At 45.6% G+C, this 22,835-nt stretch overlaps 1 protein-coding gene across 7 annotated transcripts in view; it reads right to left on the reverse strand.

Moving 5' to 3' along the window:
• The window catches only part of LOC112253532 (regulating synaptic membrane exocytosis protein 3-like), a 65,695-nt gene that overhangs the window by 9,888 nt on the left and 32,972 nt on the right, over nucleotides 1-22,835 (reverse strand). Inside the window, exons 7-27 of one of the 7 annotated variants that reach the window (XM_042323574.1) lie at nucleotides 15,649-15,689; nucleotides 15,344-15,454; nucleotides 15,073-15,172; nucleotides 14,658-14,781; nucleotides 13,754-13,800; nucleotides 13,438-13,553; nucleotides 13,073-13,093; nucleotides 12,122-12,252; nucleotides 11,744-11,915; nucleotides 10,131-10,278; nucleotides 9,583-9,636; nucleotides 8,828-8,999; nucleotides 8,467-8,571; nucleotides 7,933-7,995; nucleotides 6,461-6,577; nucleotides 5,636-5,737; nucleotides 5,034-5,111; nucleotides 4,362-4,427; nucleotides 4,002-4,067; nucleotides 2,169-2,284; nucleotides 1,763-1,911 (exon numbers count right to left, since the gene is read on the reverse strand). In XM_042323574.1, the coding sequence (XP_042179508.1) occupies nucleotides 1,763-1,911; nucleotides 2,169-2,284; nucleotides 4,002-4,067; nucleotides 4,362-4,427; nucleotides 5,034-5,111; nucleotides 5,636-5,737; nucleotides 6,461-6,577; nucleotides 7,933-7,995; nucleotides 8,467-8,571; nucleotides 8,828-8,999; nucleotides 9,583-9,636; nucleotides 10,131-10,278; nucleotides 11,744-11,915; nucleotides 12,122-12,252; nucleotides 13,073-13,093; nucleotides 13,438-13,553; nucleotides 13,754-13,800; nucleotides 14,658-14,781; nucleotides 15,073-15,172; nucleotides 15,344-15,454; nucleotides 15,649-15,689 (2,099 nt within the window). The other 6 variants (XM_042323573.1, XM_042323575.1, XM_042323577.1 and 3 more) reach the window with 6 other exon arrangements.

Raw genomic sequence — 22,835 nt, forward strand, 5'->3', positions numbered from 1 at the left:
GCAAAAACATACGACATTATAAAATCCATGTACACAAACAAGAAGTGTGCGGTTAAAATTTCTTCCCACAGGGTCATGGGGTGAGACAGGGATGCAGCTTAAGCACCACCCTCTCCAACATATATATCAAAAAATTGTCGAGGGCACTAGAAAAATCTGCAGCACCTGGCCTCACCCTATAGAATCTGAAGTCAAATGTCTACTGTTTGCTGATGATCTGGTGTTTCTGTCACCAACCAAGGAGGGCCTACAGTAGCACCAAGATATTCTGCACAGATTCTGTCAGACCTGGGCCCTGACAGTAAATCTCAGTAAGACCAAAATAGTGGTGTTCCCAAAAAGGTCCAGTCGCCAGGACCACAAATACAAATTCCATCTAGACACCGTTACCCTAGAGCACACAAAAAACTATACATACCTTGGCCTAAACATCAGCACCACAGGTAACTTCCATAAAGCTGTGAACGATCTGAGAGACAAGACAAGAAGGGCATTCTATGCCATGAAAAGGAACATAGACTTCGACATACCAATTGGGATCTGGCTAAAAATACTTAAATCAGTGATAGACCCTATTGCCCTTTATGGTTGTGAGGTCTGGGGTCCGTTCACCAACCAAGAATTCACAAAATGGGACAAACACCAAATTGAGACTGCATGCAGAATTCTAAAAAAATATCCTCAGTGTGAAACGTAGAACACTAAATAATGCATGCAGAGCAGAATTAGGCCGATACCCGCTAATTATCAAAATCCAGAAAAGAGCTGTTAAATTCTACAACCACCTAAAAGGAAGCGATTCCCAAACCTTCCATAACAAAGCCATCACCTACAGAGAGAACCTGGAGAAGAGTCCCCTAAGCAAGCTGGTCCTGAGGCTCTGTTCACAAACACACCCCACATAGCCCCAGGACAGCAACACAATTAGACCCAACCAAATCATGAGGAAAAAAAAGATAATTACTTGACACATTGGAAATAATTAACAAAAAAAACAGAGCAAACTAGAATGCTATTTGGACCTAAACAGAGAATACACAGTGGCAGAATACCTGACCACTGTGACTGACGCAAACTTAAGGAAAGCTTTGACTATGTACATACTCAATGATCATAGCCTTTCTATTGAGAAAGGCCGCCGAAGGCAGACCTGGCTCTCAAGAGAAGACAGGCTATGTGCACACTTCCCACAAAATGAGGTGGAAACTGAGCTGCACTTCCTCAACTCCTGCCCAATGTATGACCATATTAGAGACACATATTTCCCTCAGATTACACAGATCCACAAAGAATTTGAAAACAAACCCAATTATGATAAGCTCACATATCTATTGGGTGAAATACCACTGTGTGTCATCACAGCAGCAAGATTTGTGACCTGTTGCCACAAGAAAGGGTCAACCAGTGAAGAACAAACACCATTGTAAATACAACCCAACATTTATGCTTATTTAATTTCCCTTTGTACTTTAACCATTTGTACATCGTTACAACACCGTATATATACATAACATGACATTTGTAATGTCTATTCTATTGGAGTGTAATGTTTACTGTTCATTTTTATTGTTTATTTCACTTTTGTATATTATCTACTCCACTTGCTTTGGCAATGTTAACACATGTTTGCCATGCCAATAAATCCCCTTGAATTGAATTGAATTGTATTGAGAGGAACAAACAGACAGGGATATGGGGAGCGAGAGAGAGAGGGACAGAGAGAGATGGAGAAATACAAAGAGGGTTAGGGTTAGGGGCTGACCTCAAGTGACAGGTGACTGACCTCGCGTTTGCTCTTGAGCACCCTCTCCACGTCCCTGCTAGAAGTGGACGGAGCAGCAGAACTCCTATAGGAGTCCCTCTGCTGCACCTTCATCTGGAGCTGACGAACACGCTCCTCTGCCGCTAGGGCTAGAACACACACACACACACACACACACACACACACACACACACACACACACACACACACACACACACACACACACACACACACATACATACAGGGAGGAATCAGCAAAAATATATACACCCACAATTAATCACCGCACACCCACATTTAATTAATCACCACTCACTCACTCACTCACTCACTCACTCACTCACTCACTCACTCACTCACTCACTCAGGTTTACAGACAAAATCAAGTCAAGAAAGCCACACACACCTTGCTCTACGGGGCTGCTGCTCTTGTCTGGGACCTGTGGGAGTTGTCTGACCCTGCGAGCTGCTGACGAGGACATCACTGAGGAGGACAGAGACGCGCCACCTTGGAGGTGGCCCCTGAGAGAGAGATAGAGAGAGAGATGGAACGAGAGAGAGGATGAGAGAATGCACCCACTACTAGGTTCACTGTTAGACAGAGTTTTGACACATAGGATCTAAGAAGAGCACGAGACAGAGTCAAGCTTGGTAGGAAAGTGAGGGGAAGTGTACTACGCGCAATATGCGTCTCAGTGTGGCTGGTGTGAGGTCTTGTAGCAAAAACAACTTGACACATTTAGACCAAGAAAAACAGACAATTAGCATTATTGAGTGTACAAAACATTAAGGACACCTTACTAATATTGAGTGGCAACCCACCCTTCCCCTTTTGTCTTCACCCGCTTTTGTCTTCACCCCATCCGTCACCCTCTGAGTGGCACACACAATCCATGTCGCAATTGTCTCAAGGTTTAAAAATCCTTCTTTAACCTGTCTCCTCCCCTTCATCTACATTGATTGAAGTCGATTTAATAAGTGACATCAATAAGGGATCACAGCTTTCACCTGGATTCATCTTGTCAGTCTATGTTATGTTCTTAATGTTTTGTACACTCAGTGTACACTTACACACAAACACATACACACAAACGCACAAACACACACGCAAACGCACACACACACACACACACACACACACACACACACACACACACACACACACACACACACACACACACACACACACACACACACACACACAGGCCCAAGGCTGGGGTACAAAATCAAATAAATAGTGCATTATAGGCAGTGGAATTATGGAGGAGGAAGGCAACAGCTCTTTCTCTCTCAGGCCGCTCCTCCAAGGGGACTGAGGTGAGAGGTCAGAGGTCAGCACCTGTATGGATGGGGTGAGCCCGGGGCCAACTCTCGGAGGGTCCCCTTACCGAGAGGCCGCAGGGGAGGGGGCCGTCCTCGGGACCCCCTCAGGATGGAGGTGGGCTTCATTCTGGGGGCCCCAACACACACACCATACACACCGTGTGCACAAAGTCGCAGCATGCAAAAATTTAAGAAAATAACAGAATAGAGGAAAAGAGGAAAAAAAGGAAAAATGATGAAAAGAAAAGAAGGAGCTTTGTCAAACATATTGAAATCAGCATACACAGTGTGAGAGACATCTCAGAAGAAAACATTGTTAAAGGTGCAGGTCAAACTACCCGATTCCATATTAGGAAAGACCCCACCTTGATACTGAACTGCCAATTACAAACGCAAGCTCATCTTGCCTCCATCTCAGCGAATCCTGACCCATGCTTTCATGATTATGTTAGCATCCCCATGCTAACCGCTGTACTGCACTGCAGCCCAGTACAGTACATGTGTACGTGACTTAATCTGATAGATTATTCTGAAATCAGCGTTTAAAATTGTGGTAATGTGGATGAACTGGTGGACAGCAAATAGGGGGATCCCCACTAGAGGTAAAAGTCACCATATAGGTGCAGATTTAGGATCAGTTTACCCCAAACAAATCCTAACCTCAATTATTGTGGGGGAAAACTGATCTTAGATCAGTGTCTAAAGTGAACTTCATCCTAGACTGGGAATTTGTGGGAGGGGACAGACTATGATGGCAGGATGAATCTCGCAATGAGATTCACATGCTCGACTCAAACTTTAATTTCAATTCTGTGCTGATGTGAATGGGAGATTTTATGAAAGTTTGAGGATTGGGCCGGAAGTGATGATGTTGATAAACAAAAATCAGGGTATATGTTATGGTTGGCCCCCTTACCTGTCGTTGTCAGGGAGCTTCTTGCCCAGAGTGTGACAGGTGGATGAGTCCAGGCTCCGAGTTTGCCTGGGAGATGGGAGATGAGTGGAAAACAGAAAGAAACGGATGAAGGGATGAATAAATAAACGGAGAGAGTATGGGACAGGGGTAAACAGCTGGGGTAAGTGAGAGAAGTCTGATTTTCTATTCGTCATGAAACGTCTAGCCCTATGCTCTACCAGAAGACAAGCCAGTTAGGCGATTGATTTGATTAAGTTCTCAATACACATCAATGGAATATGGAGTACGGAACAATGATCATAAAGAAGAGTCACACACGTATTCATTGTACAAGTAATGTGTGTGTGTGTGTGTGTGTACCTCTTCTTTGCACTGAGGTGGTTAACTGTCTCCTGTCTAGGTACTAGAGGTTCCATCATCCATTTGCTTCATACACACCACAAACACGAAGGTGATGAGATGACATGATGAGAAACACAGACACACAGACACACACAAAAGCACACACGCACACACGCACACACACGCACCACTTACATAGATATAAACTCAACTTTAATCCTGAATTATGTTGAATTTGTTATGAATATGAAAGACACACATTATTGACAATGATAAAAGCTCAGTTGGCAATGCAGTAGACACATAAAAATCCTGAAAAAAAAAAATCTGAAATCCTTATCAAAGCTCAGCGATTCTAAAGGAGAAGATAAGGAGAAGATAGAGGCTTCTAGAAGGCTAGAATACAATCTGGATTGTGGAACACAACCTACAGACTGTTAGATTCTAGAATAAAAACTACAAGCCACAGGGATTATAAAGAACAAACACAAGAAACTAGTCCATACTATGCCAAAAGACACTGTACATAGTCCCATAGAGAAAAATGATTGATTGTGGTACGTTTATGTTTAGAAGTTAGCTAATTATCAGTGTTTGCATTTGGGTTTAGTACAGGTGTGGGGGTTAGGGTTGGGGTTGGGGTCAGCTGCTAACAGGGGGGTTGGGGTGGGAGCAGTGGGGAAGGGATACCTGTCGTCTTCTGGGGAGGCGTGTTGGATTAGAATCCTGGGGCTGGCGGGGCGTCTGCGGGGTAGAGACTGGGAGCAGCTGAGACCCAGCAGCACCCCCGGTGGACACACAGAGAAACACATGCATCATGGATCAACTGCACTCCCATAGGGGCTGCATCGAGTTCATGGGTCTATCATATCTCTGAGTCTCAGTTTAAGGCTGTTACCACAAATGCACAGATAATTTCAGACTACTCCCACAAAAAAGGAACCTCTCTTTAAGACATCTCATAAAGTAGCTATGTACAAACAGTCACTCCAGCAGATCCACAAAGAGAATGGATTACTACAGATACTTGCACTAGTACTATATCCTTTTACACAAACCTTAAGGGTGTACTTAAAACTACATCCACCACACTGTCCCCACACACACTGTCCCCACACACACTGTCTCCCCACACACTCACACACACACACACACACACACACACACACACACACACACACACACACACACACACACACACACACACACACACACACACACACACACACACACAAACGTGGTAGATTGTCTGAGGCTGGATGCAGGCAGTGTACAGGTCAGTGGGCTGGTACCTTTGGGGATCTGGTGAAGGAACACTATGGTTCCTTTCTGGGTTCAGACAGTTGGTGCTAGCACTCCTAGTCTTAACCCTGTCCAGAGAGGTATGTAGATCACTAGCTCAATAACATGCCATCCAATGTAGGGGTGGAGAGGAGTGGACACAGAACAAAGAAGAGGAACATGGACAGGAAAGAGATGTTAGGTACTTAAATCATAAAGGACATGCTAGTCTGAACGTTGTTTTAAGTGATTCGATGATTGATTGGAGTCAATCCAAGTCATTCAGTGTTGGGGAGTAGTGAACTATATGTATTTGAAGTAGTAATTTAACTGAATTGACAATTGTATTTGAACTAACTTCCAATCTTGGTAGTGTTTTCAGTAGTTAAATACTTTATTACCATGTAGTGGTGTAGCTAACTACTGGAAGTACACACTACTTTTTTTGCAAAAATAAAATATGGGTGGTAGACAAGAATACCTTTTTGTTTGTTAGCATCAGACCTGCCAAATTCTCACTTGAAACATCGTTTTTAGTCCATGACATTTCAGATTTAAATATGATACTGTTTCGTAGTTAAGTTACTATAAAAAAGTAGTTAAGTTAAGTAAACTATATTTTTCATAAGGGTAGCTTTAGTGTAGCTTCACTTTTAAAGTGAGAAGTAACTGGTAGCTTGGTAAAATATATTTTCAGAGTAGCTTCCCCAACACTGAAGACATTGTCAGGTCGTGAGATAGCCAGGTTGTCATGGAGACCTGTTCTCCGGTTGTCAGAAGAGTTTGTGAACATGGTATGAGGAGGTCACTGAGGGCTGAAGGTGTGTGTGTCTTACCTAACGGTGATCTCGTCTGTAAACCTGAGAACGCGTTGTGTGAAAGAGCTGCGTATTGCCGTGACAACACTGGAACGCACCATCGAGCCAGTCTTTAGACATGCAGGCAGTGTGGAACTTTACTCAAGACAACGAAAAGAGTAACATTTAAAAAAGCATGCAATAAACAGACAGCAAAAAACAACTTAACATCAAACAAACAGAGGCCAAGAGTGGGAAAGGATGTGGTAGTCGACAACTATGGACAATACTCACATGGGCAAGAGAACTGTTTTTGGAGTGCAAACTGGACTACTTTCAATACTTGCCCCAAGTCAATTGATGGAATTCATCCCAAAAAATCCGGAAGATAAACATCAGTAAGACCAGGATACAGTCGGGTGCATATGATGTAGTTATACGAGGTCAACTCAAGGGATGTTAACTCCTGAACATAAAACTACAGAAGCATCAACATTGACGGTGGTACAAAGTTGGGAGGGGAGCCATTTTCTAACACAACCTCGCTCTCTTCTTCTTCCACGTACCTGTACATGTCCTTGTGGATGCCATTGACTAAGAGAGGCATCTTAGGGGGTAGTGTGGTACTGTGTCTAGGAGAGCCCCCGGGGTGAGTCGTGTGACGTATGTGTGCATGCAGGAGACGTAGATAGAAAACGGGGAAGGAGGAAGATGGATTAACAGAATGTAAACATGGTTCCTAAAATACTACTAAAGAAAGACAGGAGAGCAGCATGCCAGCGGAGTGCATGTATGTCAGGCTTTTCCAGCCTCTACCAGCCATACTTTACCACTTACCTATGTGGGTGGGCTCACTGGGACAGTATTGCACCTTGGTCGAATATACTGGATCTTTTACATTTTTACAGACACTCTTATCCAGAGCGACTTACAGCAGCGATTAGGGTTAAGTGCCTTGCTTTAAGGGCACATCGACAAATGTTTTGCCTAGTCGGTTCCAAACCAGCAACCTTTGGGTTACTGGCCCAACGCTCTTAACCGCTAGACTACCTGCCTTCCAGTAACGCGCTGAACTAAAGTGGCCTCTAATGTTGGAGGAACATTAATTCGGCTATGAATGGACCAGAATAGCTACATGACGCTAACTCTGAATAACTAGCAGCCCCTCAGGCATTGGCCAGGGTCAACAGAGGCTATGTGCGGTCAGTGGTGGACAGTCCCAGTGTTGATGTCTGGGTGGGTATGTGTTGCGTCACTGTCACACGGGACAGGATGGACACACTGAAAGATCCATCACTCTCTCACACACATGATGACGCATTTAGGAGATTGAGTGAAGTCATCAGGAAATATACATCCATCTTTATGCAGCTCCAATATTCATGTATAAAAAGGCTAAGGATAAAGGCTGATAAGGATAGTGCGAATGAGGATGATGACCATATCTAATACTACCACTACTAATAATAATATTTCAATATCAAATAAAACATGTGATGACACCTGTTTACCTTTCAGTGTGTAGGCATTCTGCACTTTTGCCTCGCATTGACTGGTGGATCAGGATGACCTCACTGTAGTTACCATGGGGATGGATGACACATGAGGAAGTAAACAACGAAGCCAAACCAGAGGACAGAGAAAGAACAGAGATACAAAGCTGAGCCAGCGGAGAACAATGGGAGAGGTAGAAGTTAGCCCTAACCATAGATCTATCAGATGACTCTACCCAATTTCCCAACCCTAACCATTACAGGGGATGAACAAATCTGACCCTGTATCAGTGGTTAGGGGAAACTTCTACCTACTCCGATGACAGCAACTCTTGTCTCATGGCAATAACTTAATCGAGTCTTAATCAACAAACAACAGAGACCAAACAAACAAGTGGCCAGCCATATCCAAACATAGTCCCCACAATTCATTGTGCCGAATCACAGAAAGAAGAACACAAAGGAAGAAATTAAACCGAAGGTACTGTCTGAACTGAAAGAGATGGCAGGGAGAGGGAATCCATGGCCAACTGATTGTACACACACACACACCTGTCATCTACATAGTCCTGCTCCTGGTAGTGTCCTCTGGTAGAGTCGTAGTAGCGGGTGGGAGAACGAGACCTCCTACTATGGTGGATCTCATCATCCAAACTCCTGATACAGAGGGGCGAGATACGGAGATATGGGACAGGGAGAGAGATGGAAAGAGATAAGGGGGAGAACAAGGCTTTTAGCTGTGGTAACACTGTACAAGTTGGCTATGATAATAGTAAAAGCAATATTCTCAGCGCTACTTGTTCTGGGTCACGGAAACGGCAAAACAAAAAGTGGTCCTTCAAGTTCTCCTCCCTTTCCTCTCCTCACCCTTTTCTTCATCAACACCCCTTCTCCCCCTCTCCTCTCCTCTCACCTCTGGGTGGGGACATTGGCGGGTCGTGATCGCCCCCTGCCCTGTTCCTCTCTGTGAGGAGAGACAGATCGAGAGCGATGCTGGGGTGTCCTCTTCTGCTCTGGCACCTCCAGAGTGGTGGCGTGGGGATCCTTTTGCTGCCTCCCCCTCTCCCGCGATCCCCTCTCGGCAGCTACACACACACCCACAGGGGGAGAGAAGCTGTGTTCATAACAGCAAACATACATACGATATATTGTCCCAAACTGGCGCAATTGCAGGCAAGTTGACATTTATTGTCATGAATCTTGCCCTCGAGGCAGAACTGAGAGATTTTTGAAATGGTCTATATCGTAAAACTTTTTATTTTTTTTGTCTTAATTTAATGTTAGGGTTAGCAGTGTGATTAAGTTTAGGGTTAAGTTTAAAATCAGATTTTATGACTTTGTGGCTTTGCCAGCTAGTGACCACTCTGCAGAACTGCCTCCAGGGCAAGATTTATGACAATAAATGCCAACCTGCCAATTGCAGCCCTCAGATCTATGACAATACTAAAACAAACTACTCATGCCAGTTTGAACTCAAAGTTACCCACTGTCCCTGCTTTAACATGAGTGCGCACGCACGCACACACACACACACACACACACACACAAATACAGCAGGGTCGTTTTCTGAGGCCCTGTGTCCTGACGACAACAGAACCAAATATTAAGTTGTAGAATGTTGATGGAATGTGTCTCTCAGTAAGACAGCATGCCCATGGCCCCACCCACCTTTAGACATAGGTCCAGTGTCATCGTATTCAGGCTCTTTAACACGCTGAGAACCTGCACAATGGTTGGCACACATGGAAAACACAGGCACAGACAGAAGGAATGGGGTAAGCAGACCACATTGATATAGACATGCATGCCGACACAAACACACACACCACAGAAGGCTGCTGAGGGGAGAACGGCTCATAATAACGGGCGGAACAGAGCAAATGAAATGGCATATTTGATACCATTCCTCTAATTCCGCTCCAGCCATTACCACGAGCCCATCCTCCTCAATTAAGGTGCCACCAACCTCCTGTTGCACACACAAACTACATTTATATACAGTAATATCAAACACAAACACACACACACACACACACACACACACACACACACACACACACACACACACACACACACACACACACACACACACACACACACACACACACACACACACACACACACACAACACACACACACTAGGGTAAGTAGACCACATAGATTACAAACAGATGTATTGTGAACACACATCGGACAATCACCCGTCTGTGACTTACGCTGCAGCTTCTTGCTGGGTGTGTCTGTGTTTCTGCGGGGCATGTAAGGGGATGGCCAGGGCAGGGGGATAGACGACACGTCGTGGGTCTGCAGCTTGTACCAGTGAGGCTTGTCATCCAACGGGGCTGTCTCCAGCTCTATTAGGATCTAGACATACGTAACCAATATAAACAAGATCAATCAGTTACACACAAGGCCAATGACAGCAATTCATGCACTCCTAGATGCACAATTGAAAGCATCCTGTCGGTTCGGCAACTGCACCACACGCAACTACTAGGCTCTCCAGAGGGTGGTACGGTCTGCCCAAAAAAATCACTGGGGGCACACTGCCTGCCCTCCTGGACACCTACAGCACCTGATGTCACAGGAAGGCCAGAAAGAAAGATCATCAAGGACATCAACGACCCGAGCCACGGCCTGTTCATCCCGCTATCATCCAGAAGGCGAGGTCAGTACAGGTGCATCAAAGCGGGGACTGAGAGACTGAAAAACAACTTCCATCTCAAGGCCATCAGACCGTTAATTAGCCATCACTAGCCGGTTACCACTTGGTTAGTCAACCCTGCACCTTAGGCTGCTGCCCTATGTACATAGACATAGAATCACTGGTCACTTTAATAATGGAACACTAGACACTTTAATAATGTTTACATAATGCTTTACACGTTTCAAATGCACAGTGCATTCAGAAAGTATTCAGACCCCTTGAATTCTTCCACATTGTGTTGCATTACATCATTTTTAAATGGAAGAAGTTTGGAACCACCAAGACTCTTCCTAGAGCTGGCTGCCTGGCCAAACTGAGCAATCGGGGAAGAAGAGCTTTGTCAGGGAGGTGACCAAGAACCCGATGATCACTCTGACAGAGCTCCATAGTTTATCTGTGGAGATGGGAGAACCTTCTAGAAGGACAACCATCTCTGCAGTACTCCACCAATCAGGCCTTCATGATAGAGTGGCCAGATGGAAGCCAGTACAATGTGCCTTTCAGTAAAAGGCACATGACAGCCCGCTTGGAGTTTGCCAATAGGCACCATCCAACGTGACAGAGCATGAAAGGATCTGCAGAAAATAATGGGAGAAACTCCCCAAATACAGGTGTGCCAGGCTTGTAGAGTTATACCCAAGAAGACTCTATGCTGTAATCGCTGCCAAAGGTGCTTCAACAAAGTACTGAGTAAAGGTTCTGAATACTTATGTACATTTCTAAAAACCTGTTTTTGCTTTGTCATTATGGGCTATTGTGTGTAGATTGATGAGGGGGAAAAAACTATTTAATTCATTTCAGAATAAGGCTGTAACGTAACAAAATGTTGAAAAAGTCAAGGGGTCTGAATCATTTCTGAATGCACTGTAACTGTATTCTACTGTATTTTAGTCAATACCATTTCGGCATTGCTCATCCTAATATATATATATTTCTTAAATCCTTTATTTTACTTTTAGATGTGTGTGTATTGTTGTGAATTGTTAGATATTACTGCACTGTTGGAGCTAGGAACACAAGCATTTCGCTACATCTGCTAAATATGTCTATGTAACCAATAATATTTAATTTGATTCTTGTGTGTGTCTGTGTATCTGTGTGTCTGTGTGTGTGTGTGTCTACCTCTCCCATGAACATGCTATTCTCGTCAGGTAAGCGAGGCTGGTCCCACATGGTCAGCTCTAGCATGTGTTGGCGAAAGTCTCTGCGGTGGATGTGGGAGTACACAAACGTCTGGTTCCACTTTGGCTCTCCACTCTTCTTCACTGTCTTAGTCCTCCGCTTGCTCTTATCGCTGTGCACACACACACACCAAATCAAATCAAATGAGCAATTTTTTGTCACGTACACAGTTTACAGCAGGTATAAACGGTGCAACGAAATGCTTACTTGCAGGATCCCTCAAGAATGCACACACACACGTTAACATTTGTTGTTGGTTTCTTCCTGTCTACAGACTCTTATGTGAAAGTCTGTCAGTGATAGACCTTGTTAACGTACCTTCGGTCTGGCAGGAAGTACATTTTGACGTAGGGGTTTCTGGGACGCCCATCTGGGCGGGGAGGCAGCTCTGTAGCCTGTACCACGTTCACAATCAGCTGGTGTCCCACCTTATCATACCACAGCTTGACCTGAACAGACACATGGATACACACACATACATGATCAGAAGGAGCCAATCTTAAAGTCCCATCTTAAAAGGCATGATGTAGGCTACAGACTATATACAATTATAAACTGGGTGGTTCGAGCCCTGAATGCTTATTGGCTGACAGCCATGGTGTATCAGACCGTATACCACGAATATGACAAAACATACATTTTTACTGCTCTAATTATATTGGTAACCAGTTTATAATAGCAATAAGGCACCTCGGGAGATTGTGGTATATGGCCAATATACCACGGCTAAGGGCTGTTCTTATATACGACTGTTATGAATTTTATGAATAATGACTAAACAATATATACCTTTAACTACAACTAATTAAATTCTTCCCTGTTTTACTATATCTGATTAATAATGTTAGTTCATAAGAAAGAGGTTATGTAGCATGGATAAGGAGTAATTGAAAATGATAACCATTGTGGAAGAAGGAATGTATGTGTGTGCCTAAAGTAAGCAAAGGGAATCCTCAACCTATGTTAAATGCTAATTGATTAATTTTGAGACTGATCCTTGTCTATTTTATGCAAATAAGAATCTTACAAATTCTTAGAAACAGACAAAGTGTTTTGCTTTGTTATAATTGAATTGGTAAATGAACATATAGGAATTAAATGCCTCTTACAACGACGTAATGCGGAGTGCCTGGATACAGCCCTTAGCTGTGGTATATTGGCCGTATACCACACCCCCTCGGGCCTTATTGCTTAAATATAACACAACCCCAAATATCTGCACTGATGATACATGACATAATACATGACAATCCTTTGGTATGGACTCACTAAAAGTCGTCCGGGCAGTACCTGAAAACACACACACAAACACATACACAAACACACACACACACACACACACACACACACACACACACACACACACACACACACACACACACACACACACACACACACACACACACACACACACACACACAATGGAAATGATCACCATAAACCAGATTACTATCACATACAAATACATAATAATCCCAAATGTTTGGTGCGTACACACACACACACACACACACACACACACACACACACACACACACACACACACACACACACACACACACACACACACACACACACACACACACACACACACACACACACACACACACACACACCTGTTGGTGTATACTCACTGCAAGCTGTCCAGGCATTAGCTGTGGGTGGTCTCTAAGTGTACTGGGACTGGTGGGGGACATGACCGATATAGATGGCCGCTCCATCTTCTGGGACTCAAATGAACTGGAACCTGCTGTGAGGGCAGAAATAAGACAAGACGCATCTCGCCCAGTTAAACCCCTAACAACTAGGTTTGAAAAGAAACTGAGATGCAGAGAGACAGAGAGATAAAGAGAGAGAGAGAGAGAGAGACAGAGAGAGAGACAGAGAGAGAGACAGAGAGAAAGGGGGAGAGAAAGAGGGAGAGAGAGAGAGACCAGAGGAGATACCTACTAGATTCTAATGGAGGGTGGGACGTGTCTGGGATTCTTGGGATATCACTGTAAACAACCAAAGAGACATATCAGTCAAAGTCACACTACAATCTGACAGGACAGTATAACACAAGTCCACAGACACCATTGTTAAGCGTTGCCTTGACTGCAACATATTGGTAGGTAAAAACAGAAGGGAAGAGTAGGGTAAATGCAAAAGGACTAGGATAAATAAACAAAAATGTTACAACCCATTAAACATTTTTACAATCCATTATTGCATCTACTAATTTGGGCATTCTTCAGCTCTATGGTCACAGGGTGTGGGGTGGGGGGCTTGGGTCATTTGGTTTGGAAGGGGACTCTAATACTGTAGCTTTACTTACTGATAGACTTTATACACCCTTCGCAAGTGTTTGGAAATAAATATTTTTTTTTAGGAAGGAGCAAGACAAGTCAGAAAGAGACAACTGTTCAAAATAAAAACCAAATGTACAGTACCAGTCAAAAGTTAGGACACCAACTCAAGAGAGAATGCCAAGACAGTGCAAAGCTGTCATCAAGGCAAAGGGTGGCTACTTTAAAATACATTTTAGTTTGTTTAACACTTTTTTTTAGTTACAACATGATTCATCGTTTTGATGTCTTCGCAATTATTCTACAATATAGAAAATATTAAAAATAAAGAAAAACCCTGAAGCGAGTTTCCACCCCAATTGTTACACCATGAGGGGTGAGGGGAACTTCCCATGAGGGGAAGTGTATGAACATACAACTTGGAAAGAAAGGGGGGGAACTAAATTGGCAATGGACTAACCTAAGCATTATCTCACCAGTACTAAATATACAGAGACTTGATCAGAGAGTATCTATCAGGGTACACTGTCTTTTCATCAAAGGTAAGTCTCTTATTTCTGACTTACCCAATGGGCCGGGACACCACTAGTTCCACTTGAGGTTCTGCTTGGGAATTGAGAATGATATTATAAACTTCTTTCTGGGTTGCTCCTGGCAACATCTTGCCGTTCCACTGCAGAACCTCATCCCCTGAAAATACACAATGACCTGTCATTCTTCAAAACCTACACACATACACACGCGTGTACTCACACTTACACACATCAGAGGAGGCTGGTGGGGTGAGCTTTAGGAGGACGGGCTCATTGTAATGGCTGGAATGGAATGAAATAAATGGAACCGTATTGAACACATCAAGCACATGGAAACCACATGTTTGAATTTGTACCATTCTAGCCATTACAATGAGTCCATCCTTCTATAGCTCCTCCCACAAGCCTCCACTGACACACACACCACACACATACCCTCTGTGCATACCTGCTCGAAGGTGTCCCACGATGTCGGCCAGACTGCCCTTCTTGACTACAGTGATGAAGGCTCCCAGTCTGCCCGCCTCTGTGACCCTTCCCCCAACCACCTGAGAGAACACACACAAACACACACACATAGTCATGTACACACACACACACACACACACACACACACACACACACACACACACACACACACACACACACACACACACACACACACACACACAAAAAAACAGTCTAGCCACAGTGTGGTTGTGTCTGGTGTGAGCTCTGACCTTCAGCCCCAGCGGTGCTCCGGCCTCTTTGGGCATAGCACTCCTCTTGCTCAGGGTGATTCGGCCAATTAGATGGTCACCCTCTTTGGATGGCTGCCATGTCACCGGATGCTGTGAACAATACACTGATTCAATCAGCAGCCTGGGAGCAAACACATTACCCCCTCTTTCCCTCTCTCTCTCTCTTTGTCTCTATCTGTCTCCACACACACTACATATAAAGACACACATTGTAAAAAAAGAAAATAGACAGACACAAACACACACTCACTTCAACAGATAGAACAATAGATTCGGTCACTTACATGCCACACAGTGGGGTCCAGCGGGTAGCACTCCCAGTCCCCTAAATGAGAGAAGAGATCAACTCAAACAGGAGAAGAAGACAGAAGGAGACGTAACACACACACAACACACACACACACACACACACACACACACACACACACACACACACACACACACACACACACACACACACACACACACACACACACACACACACACACACACACAGTGTATACAGTGCACATACCAGCTCAACTACCACTATACACAACAGACCTGATCTGGACCACCTTTATATCAACTCTGTTTACAGAAGCAGGACAGAGTTTATTGAATATCTAGCTTCACTTCACCAGAATCACCCAGGACTTGACGACCTACTCCTCTTAGAGATTGAGAAAGAGAGTCTACACGTGATGTATGTTTGTTGAGCTTTTCATGGTTGTTGAGCAAACTTTCACTCGAAAGTCTAGTTAAAGGAAGGAAATATACGACCTCACTACTGTTGTACTTACGTACGCCGTGACGCACCTACAAACTAAAAATGTGTGCACATGCAGTCACAGAATGATTTAAATGCCTGAACACTCCTCCTGTGCCAACTCAAGCATCTTACCCCGAGCTAAAAAAGGAAACATGGCTCGCTACTGCACTGGTATGTTTATAACTAGTTTTGACAAATCTCCTCTTCCTCTCTCAAATGATCTATTAGTCATTAGAGAGCTTTGTCTGGTTTCAATCTAGGTTGGCATGTGGAACAAATGGCATGAAGTTAAAGCGGACTGAAGCCTATTCTTCACAGTGCCGTGTATACAGTAGTAGACTATATATTCAAAAGTATGTGGACACCACTTCAAATTAGTGGATTCGTCTATTTCAGCCACACCTGTTGCTGACAGGTGTATAAAATCAAGCACCAAACCATGCAAACTCCATAGACAAACATTGGCAATAGAATGGCCTTACTGAAGAGCTCAGTGACTTTTAACAAGTGACTTTGTCAAATTTCTGCACTGCTAGTGCTGCCCCGGTCAACTATAAGTGTTGTTATTGTGAAGTGGAAACGTCTAGGAGCAACGACGGCTCAACTGCTCACAGGACCACCGAGTGCTGAAGAGCGTAGCGTGTAAAATGTATCTGTCCTCGGTTGCAACATTCACTACCAAGTTCCGATCTGCCTCTGGAAGCAATGTCAGCACAAGAACTGGTCGTTGAGGTTTCCATGGCCAAGCAGACTCACACAAGCCTAAGATCACCATACGCAATGCAAAGAGTCAGCTAGAGTAGTGTAAAGCTTGCCGCCATTGGAATCTGGAGCCATAGAAACACATTCTCTAGAGTGGTGAATCACGCTTCACCGTCTGGCAGTCCGACGGACAAATCTGGGTTTGGTGGAAGCAAGGAGAACGCTACCTGCCCGAAAGCATAGTACCAACTGTGAAGTTTGGTGGAGGAGGAATAATGGTCTGGGGCTGTTTTCATAGTTTGTGCTAGGCCCTTTAGCTCCAGTGAAGGGAAATCTTAACTCTACAGCATACAATGACATTCCAGACGATTCTGTGCTTCCAACTTTGTGGCAACAGTTTGGGAAAGGCCCTTTCCTGTTTCAGCATGACAATGCCACCGTACACAAGCGAGGTTCATACACAAATGGTTATTGAGAACGGTGTGGAAGAACTTGACTGGCCTGCATAGAGCCCTGACCTCAACTCCATTGAACACCTTTGAGATTAATTGGAACACCGACTGTAAGCCAGGCCTAATCGTCCAAAATCTGTGCCTGACCTCACTAATGCTATTGTGGCTGAATGGAAGCAAGTCCCCCTGCAATGTTCCAACATCTAGTGGAAAGCCCAGAAGAGTAGAGGCTGTTATAGCTGCAAAAGGGGGACCAACTCCATGTTAATGCCCATGATTTTGGACTGAGATGTTCGACGAGCAGGTGTCCACATACACTACATGACCAAAACTATCTACCTTCTCCTTCTAGAAAATGTGATGTATCTACAGAGTTAACAAAAATTAAGAACACCTTCCTAATATTGAGGACCACCTCCCCCTTTGCCCTCAGAGCGGCCTCAATTAGTCGGGGCATGGACTCTACAAGGTGTCGAAAGTGTTCCACAGGGATGCTGGCCCATGTTGCCTCCAATGCTTCTCATTGTTTCGTCAAGTTGGCTGGATGTCATTTCGCTGGTGGACCATTCTTGATACAGACGGAAACGGTTGAGCATCAAAATCCAGTTGTGTTGCAGTTCTTGACCCAAACCGGTGTGCCTGGTACCTCCTACTACCATACCCCGTTCAAAGGCACTTAAATCAGTCCCTCCAGGATTCCGCGATCGCATAATTCAGTGCAAAATCAACCAATCCGCGCATATTATGTGAGAGCTCGCAATTTTGACAAATCCCTGCACTTTTAGCGCATAAAAAGTTCCAAATAAAAGCGGGTTCATAATTTTGACCAATTACTGCACTGTTACCGTGGAAAATGGCCCAATCCAACCACACGTCAACAACACCCCCCCCTGGCCTGTCAGCGTATCCATGTGCGAAGATGATGGGTGATTGTTGATGGAAGACAGGCACTACAATGAACAGAAATCAATCTCATTTGCCAACAAAAACAGCTAACGACCGTGCAATACACTTTCCAAATGTTTTTGGAAACTATAGAAAGTCGACAATCAACAGTAATTTGGAATCTGCAAAGCACATGAGAATGTCAGAACAGTTCCCACAACAGCGGAAGACCACCATGACTGAAGCGGTAGCAGGGAAGAGGGTGGTCGGCACTCTGCTCTCCCCAGTCTAACCTTGGCTTTAGTAGGGTGGTGGGCACTCTGCTCTCCCCAGTCTAACCTTGGCTTTAGTAGGGTGGTGGGCACTCTGCTCTCCCCAGTCTAACCTTGGCTTTAGTAGGGTGGTGGGCACTCTGCTCTCCCCAGTCTAACCTTGGCTTTAGTAGGGTGGTTGGCACTCTGCTCTCCCCAGTCTAACCTTGGCTTTAGTAGGGTGGTGGGCACTCTGCTCTCCCCAGTCTAACCTTGGCTTTAGTAGGGTGGTGGGCACTCTGCTCTCCCCAGTCTAACCTTGGCTTTAGTAGGGTGGTGGCACTCTGCTCTCCCCAGTCTAACCTTGGCTTTAGTAATGTGGTGGGCACTCTGCTCTCCCCAGTCTAACCTTGGCTTTAGTAGGGTGGTGGGCACTCTGCTCTCCCCAGTCTAACCTTGGCTTTAGTAGGGTGGTCGGCACTCTGTTCTCCCCAGTCTAACCTTGGCTTTAGTAGGGTGGTCGGCACTCTGCTCTCCCCAGTCTAACCTTGGCTTTAGTAGGGTGGTCGGCACTCTGCTCTCCCCAGTCTAACCTTGGCTTTGGTAGGGTGGTGGGCACTCTGCTCTCCCCAGTCTAACCTTGGCTTTAGTAGGGTGGTGGGCACTCTGCTCTCCCCAGTCTAACCTTGGCTTTAGTAGGGTGGTCGGCACTCTGCTCTCCCCAGTCTAACCTTGGCTTTAGTAGGGTGGTGAGCACTCTGCTCTCCCCAGTCTAACCTTGGCTTTAGTAGGGTGGTTGGCACTCTGCTCTCCCCAGTCTAACCTTGGCTTTAGTAGGGTGGTGGGCACTCTGCTCTCCCTAGTCTAACCTTGGCTTTAGTAGGGTGGTTGGCACTCTGCTCTCCCCAGTCTAACCTTGGCTTTAGTAGGGTGGTCGGCACTCTGCTCTCCCCAGTCTAACCTTGGCTTTGGTAGGGTGGTGGGCACTCTGCTCTCCCCAGTCTAACCTTGGCTTTAGTAGGGTGGTGGGCACTCTGCTCTCCCCAGTCTAACCTTGGCTTTAGTAGGGTGGTCGGCACTCTGCTCTCCCCAGTCTAACCTTGGCTTTAGTAGGGTGGTGAGCACTCTGCTCTCCCCAGTCTAACCTTGGCTTTAGTAGGGTGGTTGGCACTCTGCTCTCCCCAGTCTAACCTTGGCTTTAGTAGGGTGGTGGGCACTCTGCTCTCCCTAGTCTAACCTTGGCTTTAGTAGGGTGGTTGGCACTCTGCTCTCCCCAGTCTAACCTTGGCTTTAGTAGGGTGGTGGCACTCTGCTCTCCCCAGTCTAACCTTGGCTTTAGTAGGGTGGTCGGCACTCTGCTCTCCCCAGTCTAACCTTGGCTTTAGTAGGGTGGTGGAGCACTCTGCTCTCCCCAGTCTAACCTTGGCTTTAGTAGGGTGGTCGGCACTCTGCTCTCCCCAGTCTAACCTTGGCTTTGGTAGGGTGGTGGGCACTCTGCTCTCCCCAGTCTAACCTTGGCTTTAGTAGGGTGGTGGGCACTCTGCTCTCCCCAGTCTAACCTTGGCTTTAGTAGGGTGGTCGGCACTCTGCTCTCCCCAGTCTAACCTTGGCTTTAGTAGGGTGGTGAGCACTCTGCTCTCCCCAGTCTAACCTTGGCTTTAGTAGGGTGGTTGGCACTCTGCTCTCCCCAGTCTAACCTTGGCTTTAGTAGGGTGGTGGGCACTCTGCTCTCCCTAGTCTAACCTTGGCTTTAGTAGGGTGGTTGGCACTCTGCTCTCCCCAGTCTAACCTTGGCTTTAGTAGGGTGGTCGGCACTCTGCTCTCCCCAGTCTAACCTTGGCTTTAGTAGGGTGGTGAGCACTCTGCTCTCCCCAGTCTAACCTTGGCTTTAGTAGGGTGGTCGGCACTCTGCTCTCCCCAGTCTAACCTTGGCTTTAGTAGGGTGGTGAGCACTCTGCTCTCCCCAGTCTAACCTTGGCTTTAGTAGGGTGGTTGGCACTCTGCTCTCCCCAGTCTAACTTTGGCTTTAGTAGGGTGGTCGGCACTCTGCTCTCCCCAGTCTAACCTTGGCTTTAGTAGGGTGGTGGGCACTCTGCTCTCCCTAGTCTAACCTTGGCTTTAGTAGGGTGGTCGGCACTCTGCTCTCCCCAGTCTAACCTTGGCTTTAGTAGGGTGGTCGGCACTATGCTCTCCCCAGTCTAACCTTGGCTTTAGTAGGGTGGTGAGCACTCTGCTCTCCCCAGTCTAACCTTGGCTTTAGTAGGGTGGTTGGCACTCTGCTCTCCCCAGTCTAACCTTGGCTTTAGTAGGGTGGTGGGCACTCTACTCTCCCCAGTCTAACCTTGGCTTTAGTAGGGTGGTGGGCACTCTGCTCTCCCCAGTCTAACCTTGGCTTTAGTAGGGTGGTCGGCACTCTGCTCTCCCCAGTCTAACCTTGGCTTTAGTAGGGTGGTCGGCACTCTGCTCTCCCCAGTCTAACCTTGGCTTTAGTAGGGTGGTGAGCACTCTGCTCTCCCCAGTCTAACCTTGGCTTTAGTAGGGTGGTGGGCACTCTGCTCTCCCCAGTCTAACCTTGGCTTTAGTAGGGTGGTGGGCACTCTGCTCTCCCCAGTCTAACCTTGGCTTTAGTAGGGTGGTGGGCACTCTGCTCTCCCCAGTCTAACCTTGGCTTTAGTAGGGTGGTGGGCACTCTGCTCTCCCCAGTCTAACCTTGGCTTTAGTAGGGTGGTGGGCACTCTGCTCTCCCCAGTCTAACCTTGGCTTTAGTAGGGTGGTGGGCACTCTGCTCTCCCCAGTCTAACCTTGGCTTTAGTAGGGTGGTGGGCACTCTGCTCTCCCCAGTCTAACCTTGGCTTTAGTAGGGTGGTCGGCACTCTGCTCTCCCCAGTCTAACCTTGGCTTTAGTAGGGTGGTCGGCACTCTGCTCTCCCCAGTCTAACCTTGGCTTTAGTAGGGTGGTGAGCACTCTGCTCTCCCCAGTCTAACCTTGGCTTTAGTAGGGTGGTGGGCACTCTGCTCTCCCCAGTCTAACCTTGGCTTTAGTAGGGTGGTGGGCACTCTGCTCTCCCCAGTCTAACCTTGGCTTTAGTAGGGTGGTGGGCACTCTGCTCTCCCCAGTCCGTCTATAGAGAGCGCTGCTCAAAGCACTGAGTACAATTTGTCAGCTTTGCCGTTTTAAACCCTCTGTCAAACTTCATACGGATCACGAAAACACAATATTTCTGGATGTAAAAAAAAATGGAATAGTACATATCAACCACAATGCTCGTTTTCTGTTCTTTATCTCCCTTATGACCCTTTCAGAAAAAAATCACAATCTCAAGTATTTTGATGACAACTTATTCAAAATATCGATCCTCAAATTGAAAGCGATTGATCAGCTTTGAATCATTTTTTTTGAGAGAGAGAGAGAGAGAGAGGGAATGTGTAATGTTTACTGTTAGTTTATTTCACTTTTGTATATTATCTACCTCACTTGCTTTGGCAATGTTAACACATGTTTCGAATGCCAATAAGGCCCCTTGAATTGAATGGGAGGTGCATCTTGGGTTGATAGCAAGCCCCAAGCCTGATGGAGAGGAGAGGTGTGAGTGGATTATGACAGCTGTTTGTTCAATAAACACAATTGAGCACTTTAGATGTTTCTTATTGTTTTTGTTTGATGTATTCTGCTTAAAATCGTCCTAAAACTGAGCACATATGACTTTATTGCTTTATATGAAATGAAACCATCTCAAAATGTATCGCACAATTTCAGAAAATCTACCGCAAAATCAAGCATTTTTGGCCTCAGAAATCACAAAAAGATATTGAGAAAACCTGGAAGAACAGTTAAATATTTAGTCTTGCCCATTCACCCTCTGAAAGGCACACATACACTGTCCATGTCTCGATTGTCTAAAGGCTTAAAAATCCTTCTTTAACCCGTCTCCTCCCCTTCATCTACACTGATCGAAGTGGATTTAACAAGTGAGAACAATAAAGGATCATAGCTTTTACCTGGATTCACCTGGTCAGTCTGTCATGGAAAGAGCAGGCGTTCCTTAATGTTTTGCACATTCAGTGGATCCTAAACATACAGGATAACCGAGTCTGACTGTCTAGGCCTATAGTTAGTACTGTAGGACATGCTAAGGTAAATAGCTAGGACAAGGCTAGGTACAGGGGCATGGTCAAAACTAAAATTAGTAGTCACATAGCTGAGACGATGTTACAGAGGCATCGAGTGTTTGTTTCAATGGCTCCAGGGCTGCAGTCTGTGTCCTAGCTCTGTCAGTCAGGGTCACATGGGGTCAGGGCAGGGTAAACCTATCCTGAAACCCTCAGGCCAAGCCACAGCCGGAATATCATATACACAAAAGTGCACGCACACAAGCACGTGCACACACACACACACACACACACACACACACACACACACACACACACAC

Source organism: Oncorhynchus tshawytscha, linkage group LG06 (assembly GCF_018296145.1).
Source record: "Oncorhynchus tshawytscha isolate Ot180627B linkage group LG06, Otsh_v2.0, whole genome shotgun sequence".
In the NCBI taxonomy this organism is placed as follows: domain Eukaryota; kingdom Metazoa; phylum Chordata; class Actinopteri; order Salmoniformes; family Salmonidae; genus Oncorhynchus; species Oncorhynchus tshawytscha.